This window comes from Arabidopsis thaliana, chromosome 4, assembly GCF_000001735.4.
Source record: "Arabidopsis thaliana chromosome 4, partial sequence".
NCBI classification, from domain to species: domain Eukaryota; kingdom Viridiplantae; phylum Streptophyta; class Magnoliopsida; order Brassicales; family Brassicaceae; genus Arabidopsis; species Arabidopsis thaliana.
In genome coordinates, this window is record NC_003075.7 from 9,215,046 (window position 1) to 9,241,964 (window position 26,919).

Sequence of the window (26,919 nt, forward strand, 5' to 3'; positions counted from 1 at the left end):
GAAAAAAATTGACATTTCAGGTAACTCTCACATTCTTAAGTCCAATCCAAAATTCTCATGTCAACTATATGCTTCAGAAACATTTTGATATAGTACATGCATTTCATGGCGTTTATTAAATCATGTGTTGGGTGATCAATAATATAAAGTTCTAAGTAATGCAAAATACTTGCATCACTATATGAATTTAGAGGATATATGACTAGGTCTGAACTACCTTTTACCTAAAATAATCAAATGAATATTTACTGTTCGTCTCCTTCATCATGAGTCACTAGATTCATGAGTCAATAATCAATGGCTTTGTCTTGAGTCAAGTTAATCGTTTAACAGGTTTTTAATGGTTTGAAAGCAAAAAGAAATCTTACCAATATATATAAGTGTAAAATGTAATCTCTATATATCACAAACACAATATTGTTATTTAATCTATGATCTTATTATCTCAGAAAATTAATCTAATAATTAAATGACCTATAAATAAAGAACTAAAACAAAAAATCTATCATTGATGAAAAATACACAAAATAAGAGAGAAAGTTAAAACAAATGTTTTTTATTATTTCAATTTTTTTTTTGCCAAAAACAACAAGATACATGTACTAAAAAATTACCAAAAAGCAAAAATATGGCTTCACCATCCAACTTCCCATTTTCTTGACAATACATCTTCACCGCTCGCTGAATTCCAAAGATAAAGGCCATCAGTTTTTGCAGTCCAAATGCAATTCTTCCAACCGCATCTATGGAACAAGATAACATCATCCCAAAACACGTTTACATTCATATGACCATTATCTTTGTTCATATAGCACCAAAAAAAAGTTGAGTGAAGCATATTTTCTCCGAAGTTCCAAGAAAATCTATTTCTAAACTTCAGATTAATTTCACCTAGATCATCTTCTTTAGATTTACAATGGATGAAAAGAGTTTCACCAGTTGTCAAACCGTTAACAACCGTGACTTGCCACTCAGAAATCTTCGGGACTATAATGTCTCTCGTGGTGGTGCCGCCGACTAAGACATGGTCTTGACATGTTAGGGCCAGAGAAAAGCAAATTGCCAAGAGAAATTGTTTGATGCAATTCATACTTTTTTCAGGCAAGCAAAATCTTTAGGGAGAACTTTTTTGTTACTTCTTTTTATAATGGAAGAGTGAAACGGTAATTGACGTTTAATTAAATTTTGATGTTATTACATTGCATTAATGAAGAGTCATGCTGCAAATCATTTAAGTGATTGCATGTTAATTAGAAATGAAGCTGAAAGGTTAGTACATATAATAATCCAAGTACGTAGATGATTGTGGCATAATATATTAAGATTAAAAAATACTAATTTATATTGTGGTGTAAGCTATTAGTTTTGAATTTATTATGTGAATCAATTTTAAAAGTTATTAGTTTTTAGATTTAGATTATGACCCAAGAATTCGAAGTATATAATCGAAAAATTTAATGTATAAAAATAATAATTCAACATGGTCGATCGGGTATTTATTTCTAGTAAAATAGTATTTCATAAACCTAATTTTAGTTAACTATATAAATTATAACACTAGTAAAGTATTCTGCCTTTTACGTTACTTTATTGGGATTAATAAAAATATATTGGATTCGTTGAAATCCAATAACAAATTGTAATTTTGATCTTTGATTCATAGAAACAAAAAGTTACGAAATTAAAGAAATTTTTAAACAAAAGAGTACTCGACCAGAAAAATATGTTTTTTTTTCTATTTTCTCACTCATATTTTTCAGATAGAGAAAGCAATTTTCAGTACACCGAAATTAAAATCCGACGACTAAAAATAGTTTCTTCTCTCTCTCAAATCCTTCTGAGAGGAGAGGTTTCTTGTCGATGGAGTTTGATTTCGGTTTTGTCTGGAATTTTATATATTTTCGTGTATATACAAACAAAATAACTGCCGACCTTTTATCGGATTTCCGTTATTAGCTTTGTTCGATTTATCAAAATTTTATATACTTTTGTGTATATACGCTCTAGCGAAATTGATCTCTCTTCCATCTGTGTCCGTTGATGTCTCCGTTTTTCTTCTAAATCTTATACGATCTCTCCAATTTTTTCGAGGAGTAACATCTTTGTCACTTCCTTTTGCTAAGTTCATACTACATCAAGTTAGGTGTATATAGTGGTGGAGTTTCCTCGGAGTTTGGTGTTGTTCGAAGAATTTCGAACAATCTCTTTCAATAGATCTAGAGATTAATTGACGGTTGGTTTGGAACTGAGATCGTTAGAAAGGAGGAAGTTTCTCAAAATGACTTCATTAAGCAAATGCTTTTTCTTTGCATTCTTGTGTTTCATTGCTCTCTTGACTCCATGAATGGCAAAATTAAATTACCTAGGTGATTATTTACGCTATCCTACAGATATTTTCGATTTTTTTTGTTTTGTTTTGTTTTATTAAATATTATGTTTTGATAAATTTAGTTTCTAATTTACTAAGCACTCACTCATCCATTCAACAAATTCAACAAGTATTCTTATTTCTTAGTGTCAAAGTACTTTTCTTATCAACCTTATCAACAATGTATCACACTCACACTCTTCAGAAATAAATTTCTATCCTAAACCAAGTTTAAAGATGATAATGTTGAGATTATATAAACCAGTAAGTATATGGTTAAAGTGAAAATAGTGCTATATATTATTTTCTTCAACATAATACCGTAGTTTCTAATTTGATTTTCTAAGTAAATCTAAATTGAATAAAAAATTTACTTTTATCACTAATTTTAATTTTAACTTTTTATAAACTAGATATCTTTTTTGGTAATATATTTTTAATTGTAAATCATTGACTCATATTTTCATTTACCTAAATACTAAACCAAAACAATCTTTTCAACTATATATTTTCCCCATGTACTTAACTAAAATATCATAAACAAATACCATACGCAGCGTTTTGAAGCATACGTCGCATTTCTCTTTAATCGTTAATTTCCTGATTTAGGCTTCACCAATTTTTTTTTTTTCCCTGATAAAAATTTTAGCTTCACCACCACCATTGTTCGTTTGGGTGTTTTGAACATTGATGAATCGTTGCTTCTGAGATCTCGACGAAGATAAAAAGCTCTTCGGCTACTTCAGGTAAATTTCAATTTCGATTTCTGTATCACCAATCTCCTTGCGAATGAGGTTTTGTAAACCCTAAATCCAGTTTTGAACCTCTTTCTCTCTTCCCTAGTAGCTCTCTTTCTCTATCCACTAATTCTAGCATTTTGCATCAGTATTCCTCTCTGCGTTCATTTCTGTTTTGATGTATGTGATTGCCCTAATCGTCTTGGCCGTTACTCATTTCGTTTTCCTTTTACTCTGGTTCTAGGTTTCGAGCTCACTCTGCTAGAAACCCTAAAAATTTGATTTTGTGAACTTCCCGTGGTAAATTTGAAAGGGAGATATCTCAGAACCCCTACCAAGGACGAATCTTGATCAGAGCAGACTTGATTTTTGAGGTGAGAAGCTTAGGGAAAGTTTTGTTAATTGTGCGTTCGAATTTGAGAGTTTTGATAGACAGTGTTTACATTGGAGGTTTTAGATTGGGTGTAAGGAATAAGTAGATAGGTATGGATGGTAAGGAGAAGAAATCTGGTTCCAAGAGAGGATCTAAGGTTTTTCAGTTTGACGATGATGCTGATGATGATGAACCTATTGGATCTCTCTTAGAGATTATGAAGCATAAAAGTTCCAAGAAGGATAAGGTTGAGACAGAAAGTACTGGTAAACAGAGGCAGAAACAGGTTGTGGAAAAGAAGCTGAGTGCTTTGGGCAAGGATTCTGAAGATATGGATGACACATTAGCCAGTTTTAGGAAGAGGTTGAAGGGTAACAAGAAAGGTGTTGAATCAGGAACCTCAAGAGTTAGGAACCACGAGGGTGTTGATACTGTAACAAATTCTAATTTGAAACCAATTGAGGAAGCCAACAAAAACGAGGTGCAGAGTGTATTACTTAGGGAAAACGGTGCTTCTAATTCTATTCAAAAATGTGCTTCAGAAACTGGAACCCTCTTGCATAAGTTTTCTGGTAAAGATAAGGCAGCCTCTCCCAGTCATGAAAAAGTAGAAACAGTATCCAGTGAGAAGGAAGCAGATGTCTTTCATCAAATTACAAAGGAGGAATCCGAGATACCAATGTCAGAGAAGGCTGTGGAGCTATCCAGGGTGTCTGTCCCCATGCCAGATGTCCATGGCGAAGTTAATTGTACTATTGCTCCTGATAAGCACATACACTTGGGAGAGCCAACTTCAGAGTCCGGTTATTACCGAGAGAAGAATTTAGTTATGTGTGATTGTGGTACCCAATTTAATTTTGAGGATCGTTCCTTTGAGTCTAATACTCAGGTTACTCTCTGTCAAAAGTGCAAGTATTCTTCACACCATAATGCTTCTAATGGAGGTGGTATTCAAGTTAATACTCTAGAAGATGGAACTGCTCAAGCTTCGCCGGTTTCTATAATTCCCTGCGAAGATGAAAATTTCCGAGGGGATGCAATTTCACTACCTAATTCTGGGAAGCCATCGACCTTGCAACGCCCAGAGCGTATTGCTAAAAAGCGTAAGCTTGGAAACATGGTGTATGAAGGAGACGTGAAATGGGAGAATGAGCAAGGCTTTCTTGATTGTCAAAGTGACAAGTCCTTTAAGGGAAGCGACAAGTGTGGTTTTGTTCCATCTATTTCCAAGGAAATTGAAATTGGTAGAGCAGCTGCGGTAACAGCTGGACTTAAAGCCCAGTCAGTAAGTCCAATTGAGAAGATTATACTTAAAGAGGTGTTGAAGCGCAAAGGTAGCAATCAGGAGTACCTAGTTTGCAGGTTAGTTTCCTTTTTGTAGCTGTTATGTATTCAAATACTTGGTTTCAGTGTTTCTTATTTTGTATAGAATGTATTTTTATTACGATCTTATAAGAAGGGTGTACTTTAAGATGTCAATCCCATTTTTGGCTTCTTCCATTTGTTGGAAACCTTGAACACTTACTGTACTGTATGTTTGCAATGAAACTAAAGAATTTTTAAGCTGGTTTTTGTCCATTTTGTGTTCACCAGTTTTACTTGGAACGATTTTGTTATTCTCAATATTATTGTTTTTGTGTTTCATTCGTCCTCCTGAAGATCTTAATTCCCCCTGTTTTGATGTACCAGAACTGATAGCTGTATTGATACAGGAACTCTATCTTAGGCCTGTGGAGTAAAAATGTCAGCCGAATCTTACCTGTCACTGAATGTGGTGTTACCGGAGGCCCTTCTGAGAGTGAATTGCCTTCAGCTTCCCTTATCAGAGAAGTCTATAAGTTTCTTGATCAGAGAGTAAGTCTTTGCTGTTATATTTGTGTGGTTCGATCCTGTCTCCTATTAATCTTTGTGTTTGAATTTTTTTTTCTTAAGTTTGCTTTTAATTTATATGCATTATTGAAAAGAGAATGAGTGCTGGTTTCTTATAGACCGCATGTGAAATTGCGTTTTTTTACAGGGTTATATAAATGCTGGAATTTCATCTGTGAATGGAAAGGCGGCATCTTCGACTAATCAAGACTATGATCTCCTCCAGGGGAGACAGCTTGAAGAAAGTTCTATGGCTTCTGTTGCAGATTCTGAAGAGGGAGTTGCTTTTATCCTTGGTCAGGTCAAAGCCGTTGAATCAACTAGTGAGGGTAAGAAATGTGCTCTCCAAAACGATGAAAGGGACTTGGTAGGATGTGCGACCTCGGAAATGTTGGAATCTATCAGCAAAAAATGCGAAGCAAGCATTATTGATGATAACAAACGTTCTGTGAGCATGAATGCTTTACAGGATAGTACTGCATCTAATGTTGAAAAGCATCCTGAAACATTTTCAGTAGCGAAGCCTGCTTTGTCTAGCACACTCTCCTCTGCACATAGTAATCAAATGAGAGGAAGGGACTGTGTTCCATGTGAGGTTATAGATGAGAAGAAAGTTATAGTAATTGGAGCTGGTCCTGCTGGATTAACAGCAGCACGTCATTTACAGCGCCAGGGTTTTTCTGTAACCGTTCTTGAGGCAAGGAGTAGAGTAGGTGGTCGTGTATTTACAGACCGGTCGTCTCTTTCAGTTCCTGTGGATCTTGGGGCTAGCATAATTACAGGCATTGAGGCTGATGTGCCATCTGAAAGAATGCCAGATCCATCGGTATTGGTCTGTAACCAATTAGGTCTGGAGTTGAGCGTGTTACATGGATTCTGTCCTCTTTATGATACTGTAACAGGGAAAAAGGTTCCTGCAGAATTAGATGATGCTCTACAAGCAGAGTTCAACAGTCTAATTGACGATGTAGATTTGCTTGTTGAGGAAATAGGCAAGGAAAGAGCAAATAAAATGTCTCTTGAGGATGGTCTAGAATATGGCCTTCAACGGCTGAGAATGCCACATGACAAGGTGAACATTGACAAATTTGGGCTTCTCAATTCAAGCTCAAAAACGGGCATCAGAGGTCCCTTTATGCAGGATGAAAGCTGGAAAGATGATTTTTTGAATCCTTTGGAGCGAAGAGTTATGAATTGGCATTTTGCTCACACAGAATATGGTTGTGCTGCTGTCCTCAAGGAAGTTTCGCTTCCTCACTGGAATCAAGATGAGTTTTATGGCGGGTTTGGAGGGCCTCATGCTATGATTAAGGGTGGTTATAGCCGAGTTGTTGAGTCGCTTGCAGAAGGACTGGACATTCACTTAAACAAAATAGTTTCAGATGTATCTTATGTCTCTGATGTATCTGCCATGGATAACAGCAAGCATAAAGTCAGAGTTAGTACATCAAATGGCTGTGAGTATCTTGGAGATGCTGTTCTGGTAACTGTTCCACTTGGATGCTTGAAAGCAGAAACTATTAAGTTTTCACCACCCTTGCCGGACTGGAAATATGCGTCAATCAAACAACTTGGTTTTGGAGTTCTAAATAAAGTTGTTTTGGAGTTCCCAACGGTATTTTGGGATGATAGTGTTGATTACTTTGGGGCAACTGCTGAGGAAACAGATCTAAGAGGTGAGTGCTTTATGTTTTGGAATGTCAAAAAAACTGTTGGTGCTCCTGTCCTGATAGCTTTGGTGGTTGGGAAGGCTGCTTTTGAATATACAAACAAGAGTAAGTCTGAGCACGTGAACCATGCAATGATGGTTCTTCGGAAGCTTTTTGGTGGGGATCTGGTTCCTGATCCTGTCGCCTCGGTAGTTACTGACTGGGGCACTGATCCTTACAGTTATGGTGCCTACTCGTATGTTGCTATTGGTGCTTCTGGTGAAGATTATGATGTATTGGGAAGGCCTGTTCAGAATTGTTTGTTTTTTGCTGGTGAGGCAACATGCAAAGAGCATCCTGACACTGTTGGTGGTGCAATGATGACTGGAGTCCGGGAAGCTGTGCGTATAATTGATATACTTAGAAGTGGAAATGATTACACAGCCGAAATAGAAACACTAGAAAAAGCGCAGAGGAAATCTGTACCTGTAAGGGATGAAGTCAGAGACCTAATAAAGAGGCTGGAAGTTGTTGAGCTGTCTAATGTGCTAGCCAGGCAATCATTGCTACGAAACATGTTCTTCTCTGCCAAAACAACTGTCGGGCGTTTGCATTTAGCCAAGGAGTTGCTTAACCTACCTGGTGAAACCTTGAAATCCTTTGCAGGTACAAAAGAAGGGCTTGCAGTGCTGAACTCTTGGATCCTGGTAAGCTCAGTGAGATAGTTTTTTTTACCAAAGCACTAAATTCAACTTACTTTCGCTTATATGTTTTGTTCCACGAATTTCTATTGGCTATTTTACATATTCTTGCTTATATAAAATTTTCTGTTAGGATTCGATGGGTAAGAATGGAACCCAGCTTTTACGTCACTGTGTACATATTCTTGTTCGAGTTACGAGTGACCTCTTTGCCTTGAGGCTATCAGGTATTGGTTTTTCTTCCAAGTACACTTTTTGTCCCAACCTAATATATCACATGCAATCAGTTCTGTCTTAAGACTCGACATCATGTGCTATCTGTTTTGGGATTTCAGCCCTGTTTGATTTTCTCTAAGTTGGTTACTTTCCACTTGCTGATGCAGGTATTGGGAAGACTGTGAAAGAAAAGGTTTGTGCACACACGAGCCGTGATATTCGTGCCATTGCAAGTCAGCTTGTTAATGTGTGGCTGGATCTATACCGGAAAGAAAAAGCTAATAGTGGAAAGAAATCGTTGAGACAAGCGAATACTACAAACACCTCTAGAATAAGAAGAAAACTGAATAGTCCGGACACAGACAGTAAGGGAAAGCTGAGCAATGGCAACGATGTGAAAACAGATGAAGAGTTTGAGGACAACCAGCTACCTATGTCAGAGGAAGAGAAGGCTGTGTTTGCTGAAGCTGAGGCGGCTCGTGCAGCAGCAGAAGCAGCTGCAAAGGCAAGTTTTTTTTAATCTCTAAATTAGTGAAAGGCATTTATGGATGCTTACTGAATGTTTTTGTTTTCTCTGAGGCCGTTAACTCTTTATTTATCTGTTTGTTAACGAATAAATTATATGTTTCTGTCTTGCAGGCATTTTCTGAGGCCTATCATAATACTTCATTGCAGCTTCCTAAGATCCCCTCATTTCATAAGTTTGCCAGGCGAGAGCAGTATGCAAAGATGGACGAATCTGATTTCAGGAAAAAGTTTCCTGGAAATGTCTTAGGAAGACAAGATTGTATGTCAGAGATTGACTCGAGGAACTGCAAAGTTAGGGACTGGTATGATTTTCCTGCCTCGTGCCTTGACCTTGACAGTGCAAGGATTCCAGTTGATAACTATTCACAGCCTAGCCATTCGAATGAGCTTGTATCTCATTCGAAGTTCAGAGAATGTTCTGGAGAAAGTGTGGCTGCGGATACCAGTTTCTTAACTGGGGCATGGGTTGATACTGGTGGTAGTAGCGATGGTTTCAAGGATTCTCAGGCTATAGATAGATGGCAATCTCAAGCTGCTGCTGCTGATCCTGAATTTTTCAATCGTACTTTGCATATAAAGGATGAAGAAGATTCGATTGCTTGTTCGACTGGCCCTCCTAGTTGGAAGCATGACCAACGAGCGAATGAATGTTCCGTGTCACAGGTTACAGTGAATAAAGAGCCACATAAAAATCATATCCGGAGTGCAGATCGTTTGAAACAGGGAGTTGTAGATTTTGTTGCATCGTTGCTTATGGCCCCGTATAGAGCAAAGAAAATTGATAGAGATGTATACAAGTCAATTATGAAGAAGACAGCAACAAAGGTTTGTGACTTTGTGGTTTTCTACACTACTATATTGCGTTTCTTGTTTCTACTTGAATTAAGAAAATGAGTCTTCTGAAACTCTTGGGCATTTATCAGGTTATGCAACATACAACAGATGTGGAGAAAGCTATGGCTGTTACACAGTTCCTCGACTCAAAGCGGAAAAATAAGGTTTGTAAATAGCTTCAAAAGTTTCAGAGTTTTCTTTTGCCACAGTTATTGTCTCCTAAGTTTCTAGTTTATCCCTCTCTCTGGTGTCGACAAAAATGTCAATTTAGATAATCTTGGTCACAGGTTCTCATAGTAAATATCACTATATATTTGTTATCTATTTTAGAACAGTTTCTGATTGATTGTCCCTGCATTTGATTAATATAATATGCAGATTCGTGACTTTGTGGACAAACAAGTTGACAAGTACATGGTGATACCTCAAGTTCCAAAACCTTGATGGTCACTGGATCTTTAGTAATGGCCAATGGTAGTTAAGTTGGTATCCGCTGGGATGGCAAAGCCCATTTGTAGAGACCACATATCAGGAAGCTTATGAAGCAGATGGTCTGATGTAAAAGAGACTTTCCCATGATTTGACATACCAAAAGATTGGCAGAGACGAGTTTTTGGCATTACCAGATATGATGAAGGGTCTTGCTATATTGCTAGGTATGGGTGAAGCATCTGCTCTCCTCTTCCTGGGGGAAATGTTTAGAGGACTTTCTGATCAAGCTTTTATGTCAAGTGGATATGTCTTTCATGAGTTATCCCCTCGGATGATGCATGTTCTCAACTTACACTGATTGTTTTTTAGTAATTGTATAGAGCTCAAGATTTAGTGTTAACCCCCATTAGAAACAATTCTATTTTCAGGTATCTGAATTCATTTCTTGAGATTCATGTCATTTCTGGAACCCAAGAGAAAAGCTTTTTACTTTGTAATGTCAATGATTATATAGCTTGAGTCAAATAATGCGAATATGGATCTTATGTTCTGATTTGCCTATACTAACAGCAGCCATTTGGTAAGTTCGTCCCTATCTTTCTGAAGGGAAAATCTTGGATACCACAGCTGCAGGTGTATCACTTTCACTCTTGCAGGTAAAGATGGATTGTCAAAAAATGGAAAGTAACGATTGGTTCAGCTCCCAAGCATTTAAGTATTGTGATGTTCTTCTGATGATTTAAGACTTACAAGCAGCTTGTGGAAGATGCATTGCTACGACGCAGGTTATTTGCTTTGTATGTGTTTCTTCTGCCTATTTTTACTGATGGCTTTGTTGGCAATGTGGCTGAAAGTTTGATGCTTGCTTTTACAGGTGAGGAAAACTTGGCTGAATTCACTTTCACCCATGTTGGTGAGAGCTGGAATCTTTTTAATCAAAGCTGCTTAGATAGATAAATACCTTGGCTCAAGAATCTCTCTCCTTGTTGATGGGAGGTACATTTATGCTTGCATTGTTTTATAAATTGTCATTTGCATTTACATTTGTCAAGGATCGTAATTAATTAATTATGATGGCTTCATATCACCAATTCAATTGCTACTGAGTTTAACCGCTGGGTCTGGTATTTGCACTGTAGTCTCTGAATGTTTCATGGTTTAAATCGTGAGAATCATATGCCATTGTTCATTCTATAATGTTGCCATCTCAAATAGATGAGCATACGGCTTGCAAGGACCCTTCCCTTCTCCTTCATACTGAGTGTCTTCTGAGCCATCCTTCCTTTACGACTGTTAATCTCAAATCTTTATTTTTTGACAAGTCAATTTTTACTCATTGTAACATCTCTATCATTATGATTTTTGTATTAAGCAAATGAAAGCATTATTGAAACGTTCAAGCATTCAGCTTCTGAAAACATAGCGACTAGGATTCATTCAGTTTATTATTATTTATCGTTTGTGTCTTTTGAGTTTTTACAGCCACTATTGTGAAACCACTTTTCAGCCGTGGCAATTGGCGTCCACATACTCATTAGCATAAACTTAGTAGAGAAGAGCATCGAGGTTTCGTTTACCCTCAGGACCTTTAGAGTACCAGGAAGAAACATATTGACCATACACAACTTCCTTGTAAGACGGTGGGGAGAGTTGAGAAACTGGTGCTATCCTTGCAGTCTTGGAGGGATCATGAAAGGTAGCGACTGATAACCGCGCCCGATTCGCATTAGTCACAGCTCTATGTTGAGCACTTTTGTATCTTCCATTGGTAATGATCTGCACAAGAATTTTAAAAGAGCATGTCAGAATCTTCTCTCTAGCTTGCATTCTCTATCAAAGAGAGAATAGAAACCTCGGTTTGATCGGCAATAAGAATGAGAATAGCATCAGAGATAGGAGGAACAGTGAGCCATTGAGCATCCTTGTAAAGCTGAAGACCTTCAACATCATCTTGAATCAAGAGAGTAATGGCACCAAAATCGGAATGAGACTGAAGACCAAGAGTGAGCTCAGGCTGAGGACAAGGAGGGTAATAGGTTACAGTAATGTTCTGATAGATTTCACCAACAGCTTCTTCTATAGATGAACAAGGAAGACCCAAACTCTCTGAGATTAGCCCTAATAGCATCTGAGCTAGTTTCTTCATCTCATCACCATATTCTCCAACAACTTGTCTACCAATCAAATCAAATCAAATCAATCAATCGAGAGATGTAACATTTTGTCAGAACTAAGAGGTGAATCAAAAGGAGCATGAACCTGTAGTCAGAAGGATGAATCGGCCAATGAGAAGGGTTACGACGAGAGGGAGGAAACGTGTGATGATCAAAGTAATCTCTCCAATCCAAAACGACGTCATCTTTAGCACCAAGCAACATACGGCTACCGTAACCTTCAGATGCGGCGGAGGTAGAGTCGCAGGCGTAACGTAGCTTCTCTTCCATGGGAGAGTCTTGGAAGAAAGAGAGACCTAAAGACCTCATCCGATCAAGGAGATGGATTGGAACACCATGGTTGATTACGTGGAAGGCTCCCCAGTCGCGACAAGCGTCACCGATGGCTTCTCTCGCGGAATCGGAGCTCGAGAGATCGACGGTTGGGATCGAAGCTGCATCGCCGGGGTAATGGGAGATTAGGTCGAGCTTCCGGTGGCTGGATGTACTGAGAAGGAACCTCCGGTAAGTTGCCTTTAACAATCAGTTCCACTCTCGACGCTGTTTCCATGGATGATCTGATTCTGATCTGAAATTGAGCGGAGGAGACTTATCATTATAAAAAAACCCCGCTGACGTGGCACTCTAATTAATATATGCTCCGTTTACTTCTGAGATCTCTTTCTTCAATCGAGTATCTTGAGCTATCTATACGTGGTGATACAATGGTTGCATGGTGTAACGCCGTTTACTCTCTACTTAAAGAGTGTAGCATACATCGATTTTACCCGGACTTGTGTGAATCACTTGTGGTTTTGCTCTCTAATTCTCCTAAACTAGAGGTTTTGATGGTCGACTCCACATTTCTGATTGAACGGTCAGAGAATCATGCTCCAGTTTTATGGAACCAACCGAGTTCTGTTCCCGAATGCTTGTCGTCTCATCCCACGATCTTTGAATGGAAAGGATATGGAGGAAGAGAAGATGAAAAAGAACTCATAAGATACATTCTGGAGAACTTTAAGTGTTTAAAAAGGGCGGAAATTTCGATGAATTCAACCTGCAGTCTTGAAAAGAAACAGAGGATGATTGACGAGTTAGAATCTATGCATAGTGTTTCAACGTCTCTTATGTGTCACTTCTTTGCTTAAACGTTCCTATTGAGACTTTCGTATAATTAACTTTGCCTATTTTTCACAAGATGATGTTTCTAAATCCTAACTTCTTTACGTTTATCAAACTTATGTTCGTGTAATTTCACATGTGTTGGCAAAAAAGATTAGAAGTCAGATAATGCAGATGCATCATAACTAAGTACATACAATGAGATTAGATAACAGAAAGGGCAATAATCCGATTTTATGAAACTTCAAAGTTATATAAAAACAATTTGCCAATGAACAAAGCAGAGAGAGGTTCATTTTCTCTTCAAGGAGTGAGAACCATATTATTGCACTTACAATGTCTGAAGACGTGACCCATGAGTGACTTAACCGATCTGCTACCCGAAACTACAGCGTGAGTCATGACCAATTCAATGTCACGAGCATCAGCACCGGTCTCACCAACCTCCTCTTCATCTTCTTCAGCTTGTGCTTCTACTGTGACTGTTGATTACTTGATTGCCTTCTGAGATGTCGCAGGCATCCTAAATAGTTGAGCGGCTTGTGTTTGAAGCTGAGAGAGCTCATGTCCTCGATCGAATATAACATAAGCTTCTGAATTAGAAGTCAACCAATTGTCATTTATAATTTTTTTCTCACTTGTTGTCATTAAACTAAGAATTACAGAAATGATAAACATATAGCCAAGCCAAATGGTGGAAGAAAAAAGCACAAAACTCGTAACAAAAACTGACAAAGATACACTAAAGTTCGGATAAGATAGCAGGGATGTAATGGGAGAGTTCTGCGGTGAGAGACTGAAATCCATTGACAAGCTGAGTATGGAATTCCTGATCTTCTTCTCCGATTAATCTAAAGTGAACCCTAATGGCTCGCTTACAAACCGCCATGAATTCAAGCAGTGCCGCGATTAGTTGCTGCAGTTCCTGTGAACGCAATCTCGTTGCAGGCTCTCCTGATAAGAAAGCTGTGCACACGCTCAACACCCCACTGTTCACCTGCATATTTCCATGGAAAGGCATATGATGAGCATTTCTACGTTTTACAACACAATCTATAACACAGATATTATGGGAGAAAAACCCACCTGCACTGCAACACTTCCTTGGAGAATCCTCTGCAGACTTTGAAGCCGTGGTAGGTGATCCCCATCCGAGCTACGAGGCTCCTCTAGCTCATTTCTCAGAGCGGTTGTCCGCGTTTCAATCATTCCAATCGCATTCTCCACTGGCGAGAATTCAAGGGATTCAGACTTGGTAACCAACAGCCTATTCACAAGGGCAGGGAATGAACCCTCAGTCTGCAGCACTGTTCTTCTCTTCCATTGATCTTCTAATCCACCTTGGGTTTTACCATTTTTCGTAAATGGTGTGTCAAATAAGAAACGATCAAACACTCGTGCTCGAACACTTCCAGTTGAAAGAGAAAATATTCTCTCTCTTCTGCTCCCAAGATCCTCATCTTCCATCACTGCATCAACAGCAGTAATTTGCAGATAGCACACTCCTGCCTGCAAGTCTTCTGCCTTCACTTGCCTCGAATCTGGTATAATGTGCAGAATATGGTTGCTGTCCATTCTTGACTCATATATATGGCTCAGTTTTTCCATTATATCCCCTAGCCGCACATCTCGTGGTTCTCGGTATACATATTCTTTCCTGTCCAACTTCCCAAACTTTTCCCCATAAAATCCCACCCGGTAATATGTAGCATCAATAAATGGGATTGGGTTTGATTCTTGGTCAAGAATGGACTCGTATATATTAGTAAGTAAAGTGTGACACTTAGCCAACTGCCCATAAGCCTTCCTGCTCTTGTAAACTGGAATAACAAGTTCTAAAATGCTTGCACAAAAATGGTAGAGCTCAGCTTGAGAGAAAAGCTTATTAGCAAGCTGTAAATACTTGACGGCGGAGTCAACTGTTAGCTTTGAAGCACCATAACCCTCGACTTCAGCTGCAGATGCCTCTGTTGTAAACTCGCCACTTACCATCGGGCAAATCTTACGCAAGGCAGACACATGATCCTTGCTCCACACACCATCATTCCTAGCCACCAAGGCCTACAAGGCGAAAGCCAAAACATGCACATAAGTTCTGGAAGTAGTATTTAGTGGACGGGAAGACTTGATTGAAGACAGCAGAGCTTAAACGCCAACCAGACTGCGAGATGATCCACTGCGCATGTAAAACACATACCAGATCTATATATTATTACCTGCATTATCACACCTGCAACCGCCACAGCACACTGTGCAGCTTCTGCCCAAGACTGCATTTCCTGGTGGGCATCACATAGATGCAATAACCACATTATGTGAAGATCCGGAACAGGAGCAAACGCCATTCCAAGTTTGTAGAAGCTCTCTGCAGCAGCATATCGATCCATAGCCATCACAGATCCCTGTAATAACAAAATTTTGCATTGGAAAAATACAGAATGACTTCCAAACTGGTTGAATCTAATGGTATCACGATATGAACTAAGAAGAAACGTGACAGGAAATGGTGCAAACATGACAGTGATGCCACAAAACAGGATTGGAAAACTTGTGTAAGTTTGACAAGCCCGGCTGTGATACTTATTTTAGATCAGTGATGTCAAGACAGTCATTCACAGTAATATCTGAACTCACCTATTTTGGAACTCCCTAAGATTCCCAAGTTTAAAGTTCAGGAAATATTAGGAAAGAGAAGGGAGGGACAGGAATTACTCTCTATAAGCGTAAAATTATCTTCCTATTAGTGATGAGACCATACGATCATGACAGGAAATGCAGATGTACTCGGACACACTTTAAGTTCCATCACTGTCAATTTCCAACTTCCACAAACAGGACATTGAATCCTTTGTTATCTTAGTTACCTATCAGTTCGATAAAAAACTAAAAATAGGTGTCGACGTGGAGGAATTCGAGTGTAAAAGACATGACACTTCCACCACATAACAATTTTAAGGACCAATTTAGCAGAAGACATTTTTTCCGTCACTGACACCAGCAAAAAATATCTTTACGAAATGCCAAGATGATTATAAACCATACCAAAAGGGCATGCCCGAGGCTGGCATCAAGAGCAAGAACAAGGCTGTCAGAAAGATGTTTGACTTCAGCCCATGACCAGCGGTTCTCTGTAAATTTCTCGGGAATAATCAACAGTGTATCATCAGGAAGACCACACTCCCTCAACAAATTGACACTCTTAGCTTCATCAGCCATTTCGCTTAATGACTGTTGAAGTCGCCGTGCTTCTCCACTCTCTTCTAATGTATTATCTGACTTCATATGAGTCACTTGGACATCCGACATGAGTTCTGACAGTGTAATCGTCAGCAAAGCCCTCAGCCTAGCAGTCTGCATAAAGTATAGCGAGCTCTGCAAGAACAAAGCAATTGAATTCATACCTGATAGTAAGAAACAGAGAATCTTTACAGGACTCTAGATGTTTCACCTTAACTAGTATTTGAAGACCAATAACAGCCCTTTTCCTGACACTGTCATTGCGGTAAACAGCAAGCCGGAGAAGATGGAAGGCTATCTGTTTTAAGAAGCGATCATTTTCCCTGGCCATCAGTGTAGCCCCATGAAGATCAAAGATTCTGTTGAAAATTGGAAAGAAGGCTTTCCAGAAAGCTAATGACTGGTTTCGGGAGAAGAAACTCGTCAGTATTGTAGTAATGCAGTCCAATTTGCCATAGTCGGTCGCAATATTGTGAGAGGCTGCCATTGATGAAAAATTTTCAGTGATCTCCAAAACCTGGAGGCTAACAGTGGCACTTACATTCTCCTCCCAAAGTTCCTGGTGAGAGTGAATGCAATTAGTAAACTAGCTCATTGAAGACTATGCCAGCAAAAATGATGCGTAACATTCAGGACAGGCATGAAGGCAACATAAAACTATACCAGTTTTTGCCTCAAAATTGGGTGCAGCGATTCTCTTAGTGCCTGGGCTGAAGCTCCAATCCGGGAAGATTGTGCTTGAGCTAAAGCTTCTCTTAGAGAATAAGGTTGGCTAGGGGAGGCCAACTGAGAATTAACTCTCTGCCACAGGTACCCATTATCAGGTGTTCCCTCTAGCTGCAGTAAAGATTCAGAAGGCATTTGAGCGTTCCCTAGGTTTAACATATAATAAGCAAAAAGTGTAGGACATTCTAGCTTAGTTTTGAGGAGCCCACCAAAAGAAAGCAGCAATGTTACGGACTCTAGCTGAACATGTAGGTTTTTACCAAAAAGTAGAAGAGAGGAACGAGCATATAGGATAAAGTTAGCAACTCACCCTGACTTCTTGGCGAGAAGCCTCTGACAGATAATTGTTGATAGCAGGAGAAAGTCGCTCGGAGTACTTTGGTGATCCAGCTCCTTCACTAACAGGACCACGAGAATTGTTGCCCCCGAGGATGCTGTCAGCAGCCTTCTTGTGCTGAAATTGTTTTTAGTTCAACATTATCAAATCACCATAGGAGTGGACTACAAATACAAACATTTTTGGGTGATACACCAAAAATCTAAGTTCTAATAGAGTGTAAGCAGTCCCCAAATCATTCTACCACATCCAGACAACTAGCTAAAATCAAATTTTCTCCAAAAAAAGACAAAAAGGAGTATGATAGATAACTTATATATTAGTTATAGATAACAGTTTCCTTTGGCTTCCTTTAACAGTGAGTTAAATAAAATAGTCAAGCCTTTTCCAAAATTTTAAGAAACGGTTGTGGAAAGGAACCTCGAAAAGTATGAGGCATTCTTCCATGAGTTTGAAATATAATCGAGTACGAGCGATGCTCTGCTGCCATGCTTTGACAAGTGATGTGTCATCCAGATTACGAACAATTTGCAGCACACCAATTAAAACCTCACGCTTTTCAGTAGCATTTAGGTTATAAAAAACAGGCATTTCATCTAAAATCTGCAAAAAGGAAGAAAAACATTAAATGTCAAGAAAATTATCAGCTGGGCCTTCGCTATAATTGAATAAAATTAGCAATCAATCAAAAGGTTGTTATTGCAACACCATTTAACTCCTTTCAACATATTTCTTATTTTCGTGTAATAATGGATGCTTACTGACACAATAATTGAGGGAATTACAACTGAGTATAAGCTTCTGGGCTGCTTTTAAGCCTCTTGGAAAATAACCATTAACCACACAAAATTTCAAAGCGGAAGTGGATTAAAGGACTTCCTAAATGAAAGAATTTATGCATTCTGTTTTATTAGGCCATCGTGACGTACCTGCCCGACAAAAGGAAAATACAGTTGTGCAATATACAGCTTATCTTCAGCTTTCTGGTACCGCGCATCAAATTCATGCTTGCATAAAAGGATCACTAAAATTCTTGCTCCCTGAAAGGATACCAAAAAAGGAAAACGATTCACAAAGTAAGATTCTTACATGATATGTATCTTCTATGTACAAACACTTTGAATCACATATACCTTCGCCCGCAGAGGCAGCTCATCATGATCCAGTGAGAGAAATAACTCCTGTATTAATATGGATGATAAATAGTTCCTAGAACATACAAATAAAGTTAGCTTAGTATATAAAGTCATCCAGATGCGCACACACAAAAAGGAAGTTGAAAGACTGTAGTTCAGTTTAGGCTTCTATTTTCTGCATCTTTTCAAGAGCTCATATGCTTACTGCAAAAGTGGCCTCTTTATGTTTTATTTCTATGTGCTCAAGTGTGCTAATAAAGTGCAAATGTTTGACAATGCTAAACTGAATAAACAGGTAATGAGTATCTAGGGGAGAGCACCTGTCTGATGGGTCTCTACCAGGCATTTCTACAAAAAGATCATGGTCGGAGATAATTTGCAAAAACGTGAGCTTGCATTCGTGTAGAACAGATTGACAAACACCAGAAAACTTGTCCATGTATAACGATACCTGTTGAGTGTGAGGACAAGTAAATTTATCACTATCAAAAATATTTGAAAGACAGATCTTTCCCATGTTCTAAACTAAAAATTTGTCCCAAACATCAGTTGAAAGATACTGAGCTGCATAACGTTTTTGAATTAAAGGATTTTTTCGTGAACAATACTAGCATACAAATTTAAACAACTGAAAAGCATACACATGCACATGATTGATTAGCTACCCAACCAGTTTAAAATATATATATCATATAAAATATTAACTCTTTTGAGAGAACAATTCTTGAAACCATGCTCATACTTGTACACCAAAAAACAAAATCCTCAGGAGACTTCTCGAGAAACTCAGATGCGCTTTAGTAATGCAAATCGTTACCGCCATGTATGATAATCTGAAAGATACAGAACAAAAACATACCAGTTCATAGACCTGGCAGGGCTCAATGATATATAAAAGATCATAACAGAAGAAGGCCAAACTGCTGTTCAGACGTTTCGCCAAGCTTAAGCCCTTTTTACAACGTTCATGTACTTCAGTTAAAAGACAATCAAACAATTGCATGATACATCGGAAAACACTTTCTTTGAGCTGCATGGGTGGAACATCCTCGCCTATGATAGAGAATAAAAAAATGAGCACATTACTTGGTAACCGTATAATACCTAAATCACACTGAACTAGTTAACGTACAAAGGTAGGGCCATAGATATAGACCGTGATTAATCTAAGGCCACAATGTATTTTGTAAGTATAACCACTAAATAACGACATTGTGGTATGATAAGTGGTTCTTATTGGAACTTGTATTTGAGTTATGTCAAGCAAATATCGGCTGCTCATAATATATATATATATTTATTTATTTATTTACTTATAATTTGTTGAGACTCTCGTAGGCATTCAGGCTTAGAAATCAAACAGTAACTTTAACACTTCTTTCTTTTATGTCGACATACATATGAATCATTTTAGTGCAAATAGTTACTTGAGTTCTAGACAACACCCATATTACAAGTCATCAGGTTCTTCGTTAAATTTAATCATGCAGTTCTTTCACTGTAATGGGAAGAAACCAATTTCTATAACAGCATTGCATGTCCACTTGATAAAGAAAATTTTTGGAAAAATGGAAACTGGATACCCCAATAATACCTGTAGGTAGATTGTGATCATAAAGACGTGCTTGCTCCAATGCCATTGATTTAACAATCAACTCGAGGAAAAACCACGCCATTGATAATACATCGTCATATACAGGTCCAACCCGGTAACCTTTGGCCTGCAAGGCCAGTAATAGTGTTCATCAACAAAAGAGAAATAATTAAGAAAATTCAAAGCAGATAGCTGAACAGTAACACGGAGATTGCTCAACTTTGTTTATAAGTATAATACAAATATATATCACATTAGAACAAAGATAAGCTAGTAGTTTCATCCAGACAACGTGTGCAATTTGTACCTTGCTTCTAGCTAAACTTCCCCACACAGTTGCTAATCCAGGATAAACCGGTGGTTGATTGCCTCCAAAATCATCAAAAGAATAATCAACATAGGTGACCAGAAATCGATTTCGGTCAGCATCATCAAACGACACCTGCTGCACCCTATAAAACCAAATTGAAAGATCTAGTAAGAACAATGGTTCGTGTGCTTGTTATACATTTACTGTGTCCAGTTAAACACATTATTTACAACTCTACTGATAATACCCCATCCAAAGTTAAAGACCAATGACATCGTGACATAACAATCTTTGGTCATTTAGCTAAACCCTAACCCTTACTTGTTATATGAATGTTCTAATAAAAGTTTTACTGATCCTTTGGTTTACTTTTTATTTGAAGCAGATTATATATCCTACCCTTTTACAAATTCACTAGTTGTACTAAATTAAAACTAGCTAAGCTAAACACCATACCGAGTTAAAATATCCACCATGGCTCTGAATGCTGCAACCTGAAGCAAGTAGAAAAATACTTGATTGGTAAATGATGTATGAAACAGTCACATGGGCAGAAATAAGAGACAAGATTGCTTTTAACAAAATTTTATGCTAAGGAACTAGAAGATTTCAGTTGAAAAACCTGAAGGGTTTCTCCACCATTGCCAATAAGATGAAGGAGCATGTTAAGAATTGGGTAAAGAAACTGAAGCAAGGCAGTAGAATCAACGTGCTTCAAACTGTTTATTGCCTTTAGAGAGTAAAACGAAACATGTTAATAATGCCAGTAGAGAAAAATATATCAAATGAGACAGAGTTCCTGTGGATACCTGCAACAGTTCTGAACCCCAGGGAGGCCTTGTCTGGAGGGTATGTCTATCATACTCTAGACAGAAATCCCTGACACGTTCGTTGGTGGGATAAAGAGATGAACAAAGTCTCAGTCGCAACTTAAAAATATTTTTGCCATCTTCCAAATAATCCAACCTCTCCTGTAATTGTCAGAGTATATTTTTATAATTATTATGTTTGAAGTAATGTTGCTTTGATCAATATTAAGAATGTGATTACACATTCCAAGCTTGAGTATAAATAGTAAAAAGACACCTAACGTAGATTTATCTCACTAGTAATACCAAAGTTAAAAAATAGAACTAATTAATAGGTGCACCTTCCACTATTACTAGACTATACTAAATTATACATAATTCTCCAGGCACTATGCACAGACTTTACTATTCATTTCCCTAATAGATGCCCCAGTGAGCTGATCTACAACCATACTAGTTTTCTTCATTGATCTCTTGAAGGATATGCACAATCGTATATGTCTTGCTATGGGAAGGTTTGGAGTTGTCTAAGTTAAATCCTTATTGTAGTGTGCGAAGTACAGCCTAGATTAATACAACGCCAAAACCTAAGGGTTTGTTATGCGTGCAGGTGACGACCCTTCAATTAGTCATCAGCTACAGAACCTTCTTAACAGTCTAGCCTATTGTTCTTTATCTTTCTTTCATGTATGAAATTTTTTCATAAAGTCCCTTTCCCAACTTTTGAATCTCAAACATTCATGCGGATTTGAACCATCATTACTAGCTTAGCATGCAAACATATATATAACACTGATGCTTGCATATTATGATAACATACCTTGGTGCTTTCCTGAAGATAGTGGGGAACAAGTTCTCTCATTACTGGTAGAGAAATATCAGACCGTGAGCTGCATTAGAAATCAACGAAATTGTCAGCACTAAGAAAAAATGATAAACCAAGGCATACACTTCTCCCAGCTTGTTAATACTGAAAGCGCAATCTAGTTGTTCAGATAACTTTGACATCAATGATATACTGCATCTTCAAAATTTCATTGTTGTTTGTGTACTACCACTTTCGCCCATACAGATGAAAAACGCATCTATTAACAATTAGTGATAAGGACATCTAAAAGAGAAGCCTTCTTTCAGCAATACATAAAAAGTCCAGAGACCAAACGCTAGGGTAATATCATATACATACTGGATATATGTAGATAATGGAAGTGATGCATATCCAACAACTACCTGAAAAGAAAAGAAAATTAGTCACTATAGGCTAGATTCATTAGAGATAAACAAGCACAGAACTCTATGTAAATCTTACTGGTCTTGGAGCTTCAAGCTTTGTCTGGAGATCAACATGAAAAAAAGTGAATAACAGATGATGTGATGGCGTCCATGTGGCAGGAAGAGAGACCTTAATTTCATCATGGTAGCTAGCGGCCCTAGCACCAACAGCGACCTGTGTATGAACCCATTTCTGGAGTGAAACACCAGGTTCTCTTGGATATATTGCCTAGCCAAATCATTAGTAAGAAACAAATAAGACTCAAGAAAAAGGTCGGCTCGTATCCAAGTCTGGTTGATGATCAAAATATTTACCTCGAGTGGTTGTTTTCGGATATCTGTGTCATCCTTTCTCAATTCTACACGGATAAAGGGATTCCTCTTCCGACTTAAAGTAACAGCTACAGGATACACATAAAGGCAATGGAAGAGATGTAGAAAAGGCTCGTTTCTTGTCGTAGAGCAAAAATCAAAAGCCTGGAACCAAAGACGATAAACATATCAATTTGCGAGCAAATTATATGAAGGACTAGACACAGTTTCCAGCTTCTAACTAGAGGTAGAAAATACAATATCTCTGTTGTACTTTTATCCTCTTTAAACGGAAATCTTATATGAAGTGAGTCCCTAATTCCTGGGGTTAAGTTAAGAAACAAGTAGTTAGGAAACCCCACCAGGATGTAACTAGCTCCAAAGTAGAATGATGGTCAAGGATGACTATCATGAAGAGAAAACAGGCTGATGAAAAGAGATGGGAGCTAAAGACGAAGAAACACTATAAGCAGTAGATCAAGGAATTGGTAGAAAGGATGATAAAGCTGATGTGCTTACATGATAACAATTTAAGTCAGGAGTCCCACATGAACTTGTTAGATTTCTCGAAACATCCTTTGCATCCTCTGAATTCCACTTTGAACAGCCATTACGGGGTCCACCAGAACTAGAACTGGGACACTTCATAAGAGTCAGGTCACTGAGGCGGTCAGTTGGATCAAGGGAGTCATTTATGATACTTCCATTCTCAGATAGATCTTCAAAGTCTCCATGTCCATTCCGATGTTTCTCAATTTCCAGTCTTAGAACCCCTTTAACAGGTTTGTGAACCTTCCGTTTGGGGTCCTGTAAAAACCAAAGAATAAATTATTAGACATTAGCACATTAGGAGATTCCGTATGTCCAACTGATCAAGACAGTTTAAAGAGATTTTAGATATGTATTTCCTCCAGATAAAAGCAGCAATATACAGTAAGATGTTATATCAATAAAAAGCATTCCAGTTATTTGTCTGATGACGTTACCAAACACGATTCAGATCTGAATTTTTTTGTGTGAGTAAAAGAAGAGAGAGCTCGGAAATCTTGTTTTCTTGTGATGTATTTAGTAATATACTTATAACTAACTACACTTCAGAAGGGAAAACAGAAATGAAGAACTTCTATTCCTCAAAACTTATGAATTAAACACCATGACCTAATTGTCAAATGCTACCAAAATTGATTCATTCAAATAGAAAACAAAAAAAAACTGTTATCAATTAAATACAGAAGTATTTTGTCAATCGACTGTGCATGCAACTCTACTTGCTTAGATACATATCCAGTTCAGGAAAACCCAACCAAAGTGTACCTAGCAAGTAGGATTTTCAAATTGAACAAAATCTATGAAAAATGTTCCACACCATGTGAAGTTCAAAGCACTGTAAATACAATCATAAAGAACATGGTAAAAACTGTGGGATTTGATAAGAAACATCCTACCTGAATGGACTCTTCAGAGTAGCTCTCTTTAACTTTATTTAAATTAGATATTTCAACTACGACAGAACTTCCACCTGAATAACCTTGCTTTCCATCTGATGTGATCTTTGCAATTGGTTCATAAACACCATCATGGGAACTTGACGCAGTCATACTAGGAGCAAGAGGACTGCTAGGGGAAGCAGATTCACCAGTGTTTGTGGTGAGATTATTATCAAAAAGCGGAACAACTGCCCAAGCAAAAGACTCTCGGTAAGGCATAATGCGAGACCAGACCTGCAACTTTTGCTTTTCCCTCTCAGTTAAGTGCACCTGATTCACATAAATAGGGTAATTACTAATTGTTATATCAAGATCCAGCTATCACCATGACTACTCTAAAATATATATCAAAACAAAGAGTAAAGACAGATGATATATGCCATTATAAGTCACAGGCTATCTCCAAGTTACTCCAAATAAATGTTGAAAGACACAATCTCTAAGACCAAGGCATTCACATGAGCAAGAGACTCTAGAGACAGTAAGGGAAAATTCAGGATTTTGGAAATTACAGGCTCTTTACGGGAATAGACAGATGATGTAACGCCTCCTTCCTCAGTTGCTGTTTTTTCTAATTGAATAAGCAGGCAAACTGATGCTGATGGGGCATCTAGATAAAATACTCCACGATTTTCAGATGAAAGTTTAGCCTGCAAGAAAATGTACAAGGGGCGGCAATTTCGCAAAAATGACGTGAGAAAAAACTGAAATCACCTTTTATATAATCATGAGAAGGGAAGAGGCAAAAAGAGGACAGTTGGCTCTAATCAGTTACTTACATCCTGCATTTCCGTCGGCTGAATCTGGAAATAAAAATCCTCAGAGAGTTTCTCCTTCCTCTCTTGATTGTACAATGCAATCGAGCCAAAAAATGGTTCTGCAGGGATGCAAGAGAAATAAAGAAGGAACTTAAAGAAGTTGAAATAACTAAAATTACAGAAAATAGACAGCAGTTAGTCAGAATCCTCACCAACTAAGCCAGACTGAAAAGCTAGAGACAAAACTCTGACAGAGATCTTCAATCCACTGTGAAGATAATAAAGAGGAACAGAAGTACAAATCAGACAAAGATAATAAGATCAGGTAAAGCATAGTGACATGCAAAAAAAAAAAAACCTGGAATAGCTAGCTGCAGGAGATTCAGGAGTTCTCTGACCAAAAATCATAGCTCTTTCATTTTCCCAGTCAAAAGCTGGTTCATAAGCAGGTAAAGGAGGTTGCCCAAAATGCTGAAAAAAAAAAAAAAAAGCAACACCTTCAAAGTAAGAACCAAAGGATGAGAAATATATAACAGAGCAATGAAGTGAGTAAAAGAAGACACCTTAGAGGATCCAGGATCAGAAAACGGCCTCCCGGAAATACTGGCAACATCCTCCTCAATAGTTGCACTCCTGGCACTAGCAAGACGAATCTCTGAAGAAGCAGAGAGTTAATTGATGTACAATAATTGACAAAAGCAAAAAAAATAAAAATAAACAATGCATCATAGTTACCAGTCTCAGTATCAGTATCAGGTCCTTCAAAAATCTGAGTCTGGAAAGAATCAGGTCGAATATTTTCATAGTGACCGTATTTGTTAACATCTTTAACCCATTCAGTGCCATAACATTGAACCAATTGATTCAAATGTGGCCATTGTTCCAGATTCTCATCAAGCTGAAACAAAAGAGAAGAAACACATTAACGAAAAGAGAGAGAAAACGCGAATAAAGGTTGAGGAGAGTTTAATTACCAAAGGATCGAGCTTAGGGAGAGCAAGAGGCTGACGAGGTAGCTTACGAAATCGAAGACCAAGATTGTTGTTCTCCATTGAGATAGATCTAATACAATGTGAGGTACTACTACGCCATTAGAGAGAATTGGGGATTTGTGAAAACCTAGAAATGGGAAAAGGACATTGTTGGAGTAGTAAGTAGATCTGAGTGGGGGAGCTAAAGGAGGAGAGGAGGATGAATCTTTGTCTTTACGCAGAGAGGAAGAGATCCGTGAGAGGAAGCAGTTGGGAGAAAAAGTGAAGATTACTCAAGAGGAAAGCAAAAGTCGAGCTGGAGCTGTAAGTCCAACAAGAGTCCAACTCTACTGTCCCTTTTTTCTTTTTAAATAACAAAAGAGTCAATCATTGGGACGACCAAAGACGATGATACCTCACCTGAACCAACTTAAAGAATTGGAGTAAGTAGTAACCATTTTCACCAAAAGTCATTCCAATTCTCATTATACCAAACAAAATGGAATTAGAAAGTATACGGCTAAAGAATTTAGTTGTCACACTTTATTGAAATTAGGATTGTTGATTTGTTTCTACGGATTCATGTTGAGATAAACCGTAAACGAGTTCATAGTTACCTTTGGTATCTATGAATCGGTGAATCCCAATCTTTAGCCATTGTTTCAGAGTTGTTGCCATTATAGTCTACCATTGCGGCCTTTTTATATATCATTCATGTTAGCATTAGGGTTATAATTTCTAAAAATTGATCACCTCTTTAACTTGTGCCTAGAATGTTAGGCAGACCCAGCCAAAAAATTAAGTGGGTGAAAAAACGTTACACTGGTTAACATAATTATTGGGCTTCGTGGCTTCTCTCTCGTTGACGGAGAACTTAACGGTGTGTGATTCCAAGTCGGATTAGAACCTCCGTTATATATCAATGGGAGTTTTGGCCGCTTGTTGCTGTTGAGTTGTGTTGTCTTTGATTGAAACGACGGCGTAT

At 38.0% G+C, this 26,919-nt stretch overlaps 4 protein-coding genes across 10 annotated transcripts; 1 reads left to right on the forward strand and 3 right to left on the reverse strand.

Moving 5' to 3' along the window:
• Positions 1-634: 634 nt before the first annotated feature.
• On the reverse strand, positions 635-1,090 carry SPH1 (S-protein homologue 1; the record flags this gene model as incomplete). Its single annotated transcript, NM_148348.1, has 1 exon — positions 635-1,090. The coding sequence occupies one exon, from the start codon at positions 1,088-1,090 to the stop codon at positions 635-637; it is 456 nt and encodes a 151-aa protein (NP_680714.1).
• A 1,852-nt stretch (positions 1,091-2,942) lies between these two features.
• Positions 2,943-11,235, forward strand: LDL3 (LSD1-like 3; the record flags this gene model as incomplete). Of its 5 annotated transcripts, none has more annotated exons than NM_001341094.1 (11): positions 2,943-3,114; positions 3,350-4,840; positions 5,191-5,332; positions 5,496-7,703; positions 7,831-7,924; positions 8,081-8,418; positions 8,553-9,266; positions 9,365-9,439; positions 9,654-10,504; positions 10,582-10,703; positions 11,215-11,235. In NM_001341094.1, the coding sequence occupies 8 exons, from the start codon at positions 3,591-3,593 to the stop codon at positions 9,717-9,719; spliced, it is 4,887 nt and encodes a 1,628-aa protein (NP_001328665.1). In that variant the 3' UTR covers positions 9,720-10,504; positions 10,582-10,703; positions 11,215-11,235. The 5 variants fall into 5 exon arrangements, with proteins under 5 accessions (NP_001328665.1, NP_001328666.1, NP_001319957.1 ...); NM_001341095.1 differs by having other exon boundaries at positions 9,654-10,492; NM_001341096.1 differs by lacking the exon at positions 11,215-11,235 and having other exon boundaries at positions 3,000-3,114; positions 9,654-10,492; positions 10,582-10,899.
• AT4G16330 (2-oxoglutarate (2OG) and Fe(II)-dependent oxygenase superfamily protein) lies at positions 10,814-13,058 on the reverse strand. Of its 2 annotated transcripts, NM_001203811.1 has the most exons (5): positions 12,810-12,908; positions 12,649-12,716; positions 11,967-12,380; positions 11,560-11,881; positions 11,077-11,483 (listed from the first exon to the last, which is right to left on the reverse strand). In NM_001203811.1, the coding sequence occupies exons 1-5, from the start codon at positions 12,867-12,869 to the stop codon at positions 11,253-11,255; spliced, it is 1,095 nt and encodes a 364-aa protein (NP_001190740.1). In that variant the 5' UTR covers positions 12,870-12,908; the 3' UTR covers positions 11,077-11,252. The 2 variants fall into 2 exon arrangements, with proteins under 2 accessions (NP_567491.5, NP_001190740.1); NM_117728.7 differs by having other exon boundaries at positions 10,814-11,483; positions 11,967-13,058.
• An 81-nt stretch (positions 13,059-13,139) lies between these two features.
• SPK1 (guanyl-nucleotide exchange factors;GTPase binding;GTP binding protein) lies at positions 13,140-26,584 on the reverse strand. 2 transcript variants are annotated; one of them, NM_001341097.1, is made up of 31 exons: positions 26,552-26,584; positions 25,938-26,354; positions 25,699-25,861; positions 25,527-25,618; positions 25,322-25,434; positions 25,176-25,231; positions 24,985-25,082; positions 24,718-24,855; positions 24,164-24,475; positions 23,238-23,525; positions 22,722-22,883; positions 22,444-22,635; positions 22,321-22,364; positions 21,955-22,024; positions 21,135-21,296; positions 20,948-21,055; positions 20,782-20,819; positions 20,323-20,467; positions 20,016-20,142; positions 19,281-19,474; positions 18,742-18,872; positions 18,419-18,494; positions 18,215-18,325; positions 17,706-17,888; positions 17,259-17,402; positions 16,886-17,059; positions 16,434-16,781; positions 16,028-16,357; positions 15,202-15,387; positions 14,072-15,046; positions 13,140-13,982 (listed from the first exon to the last, which is right to left on the reverse strand). In NM_001341097.1, exons 2-31 carry the CDS (start codon positions 26,013-26,015, stop codon positions 13,728-13,730), a joined length of 5,493 nt encoding a protein of 1,830 aa, NP_001319958.1. In that variant the 5' UTR covers positions 26,016-26,354; positions 26,552-26,584; the 3' UTR covers positions 13,140-13,727. The 2 variants fall into 2 exon arrangements, with proteins under 2 accessions (NP_001319958.1, NP_193367.7); NM_117729.8 differs by lacking the exon at positions 26,552-26,584 and having other exon boundaries at positions 25,938-26,339.
• Positions 26,585-26,919: the final 335 nt, after the last annotated feature.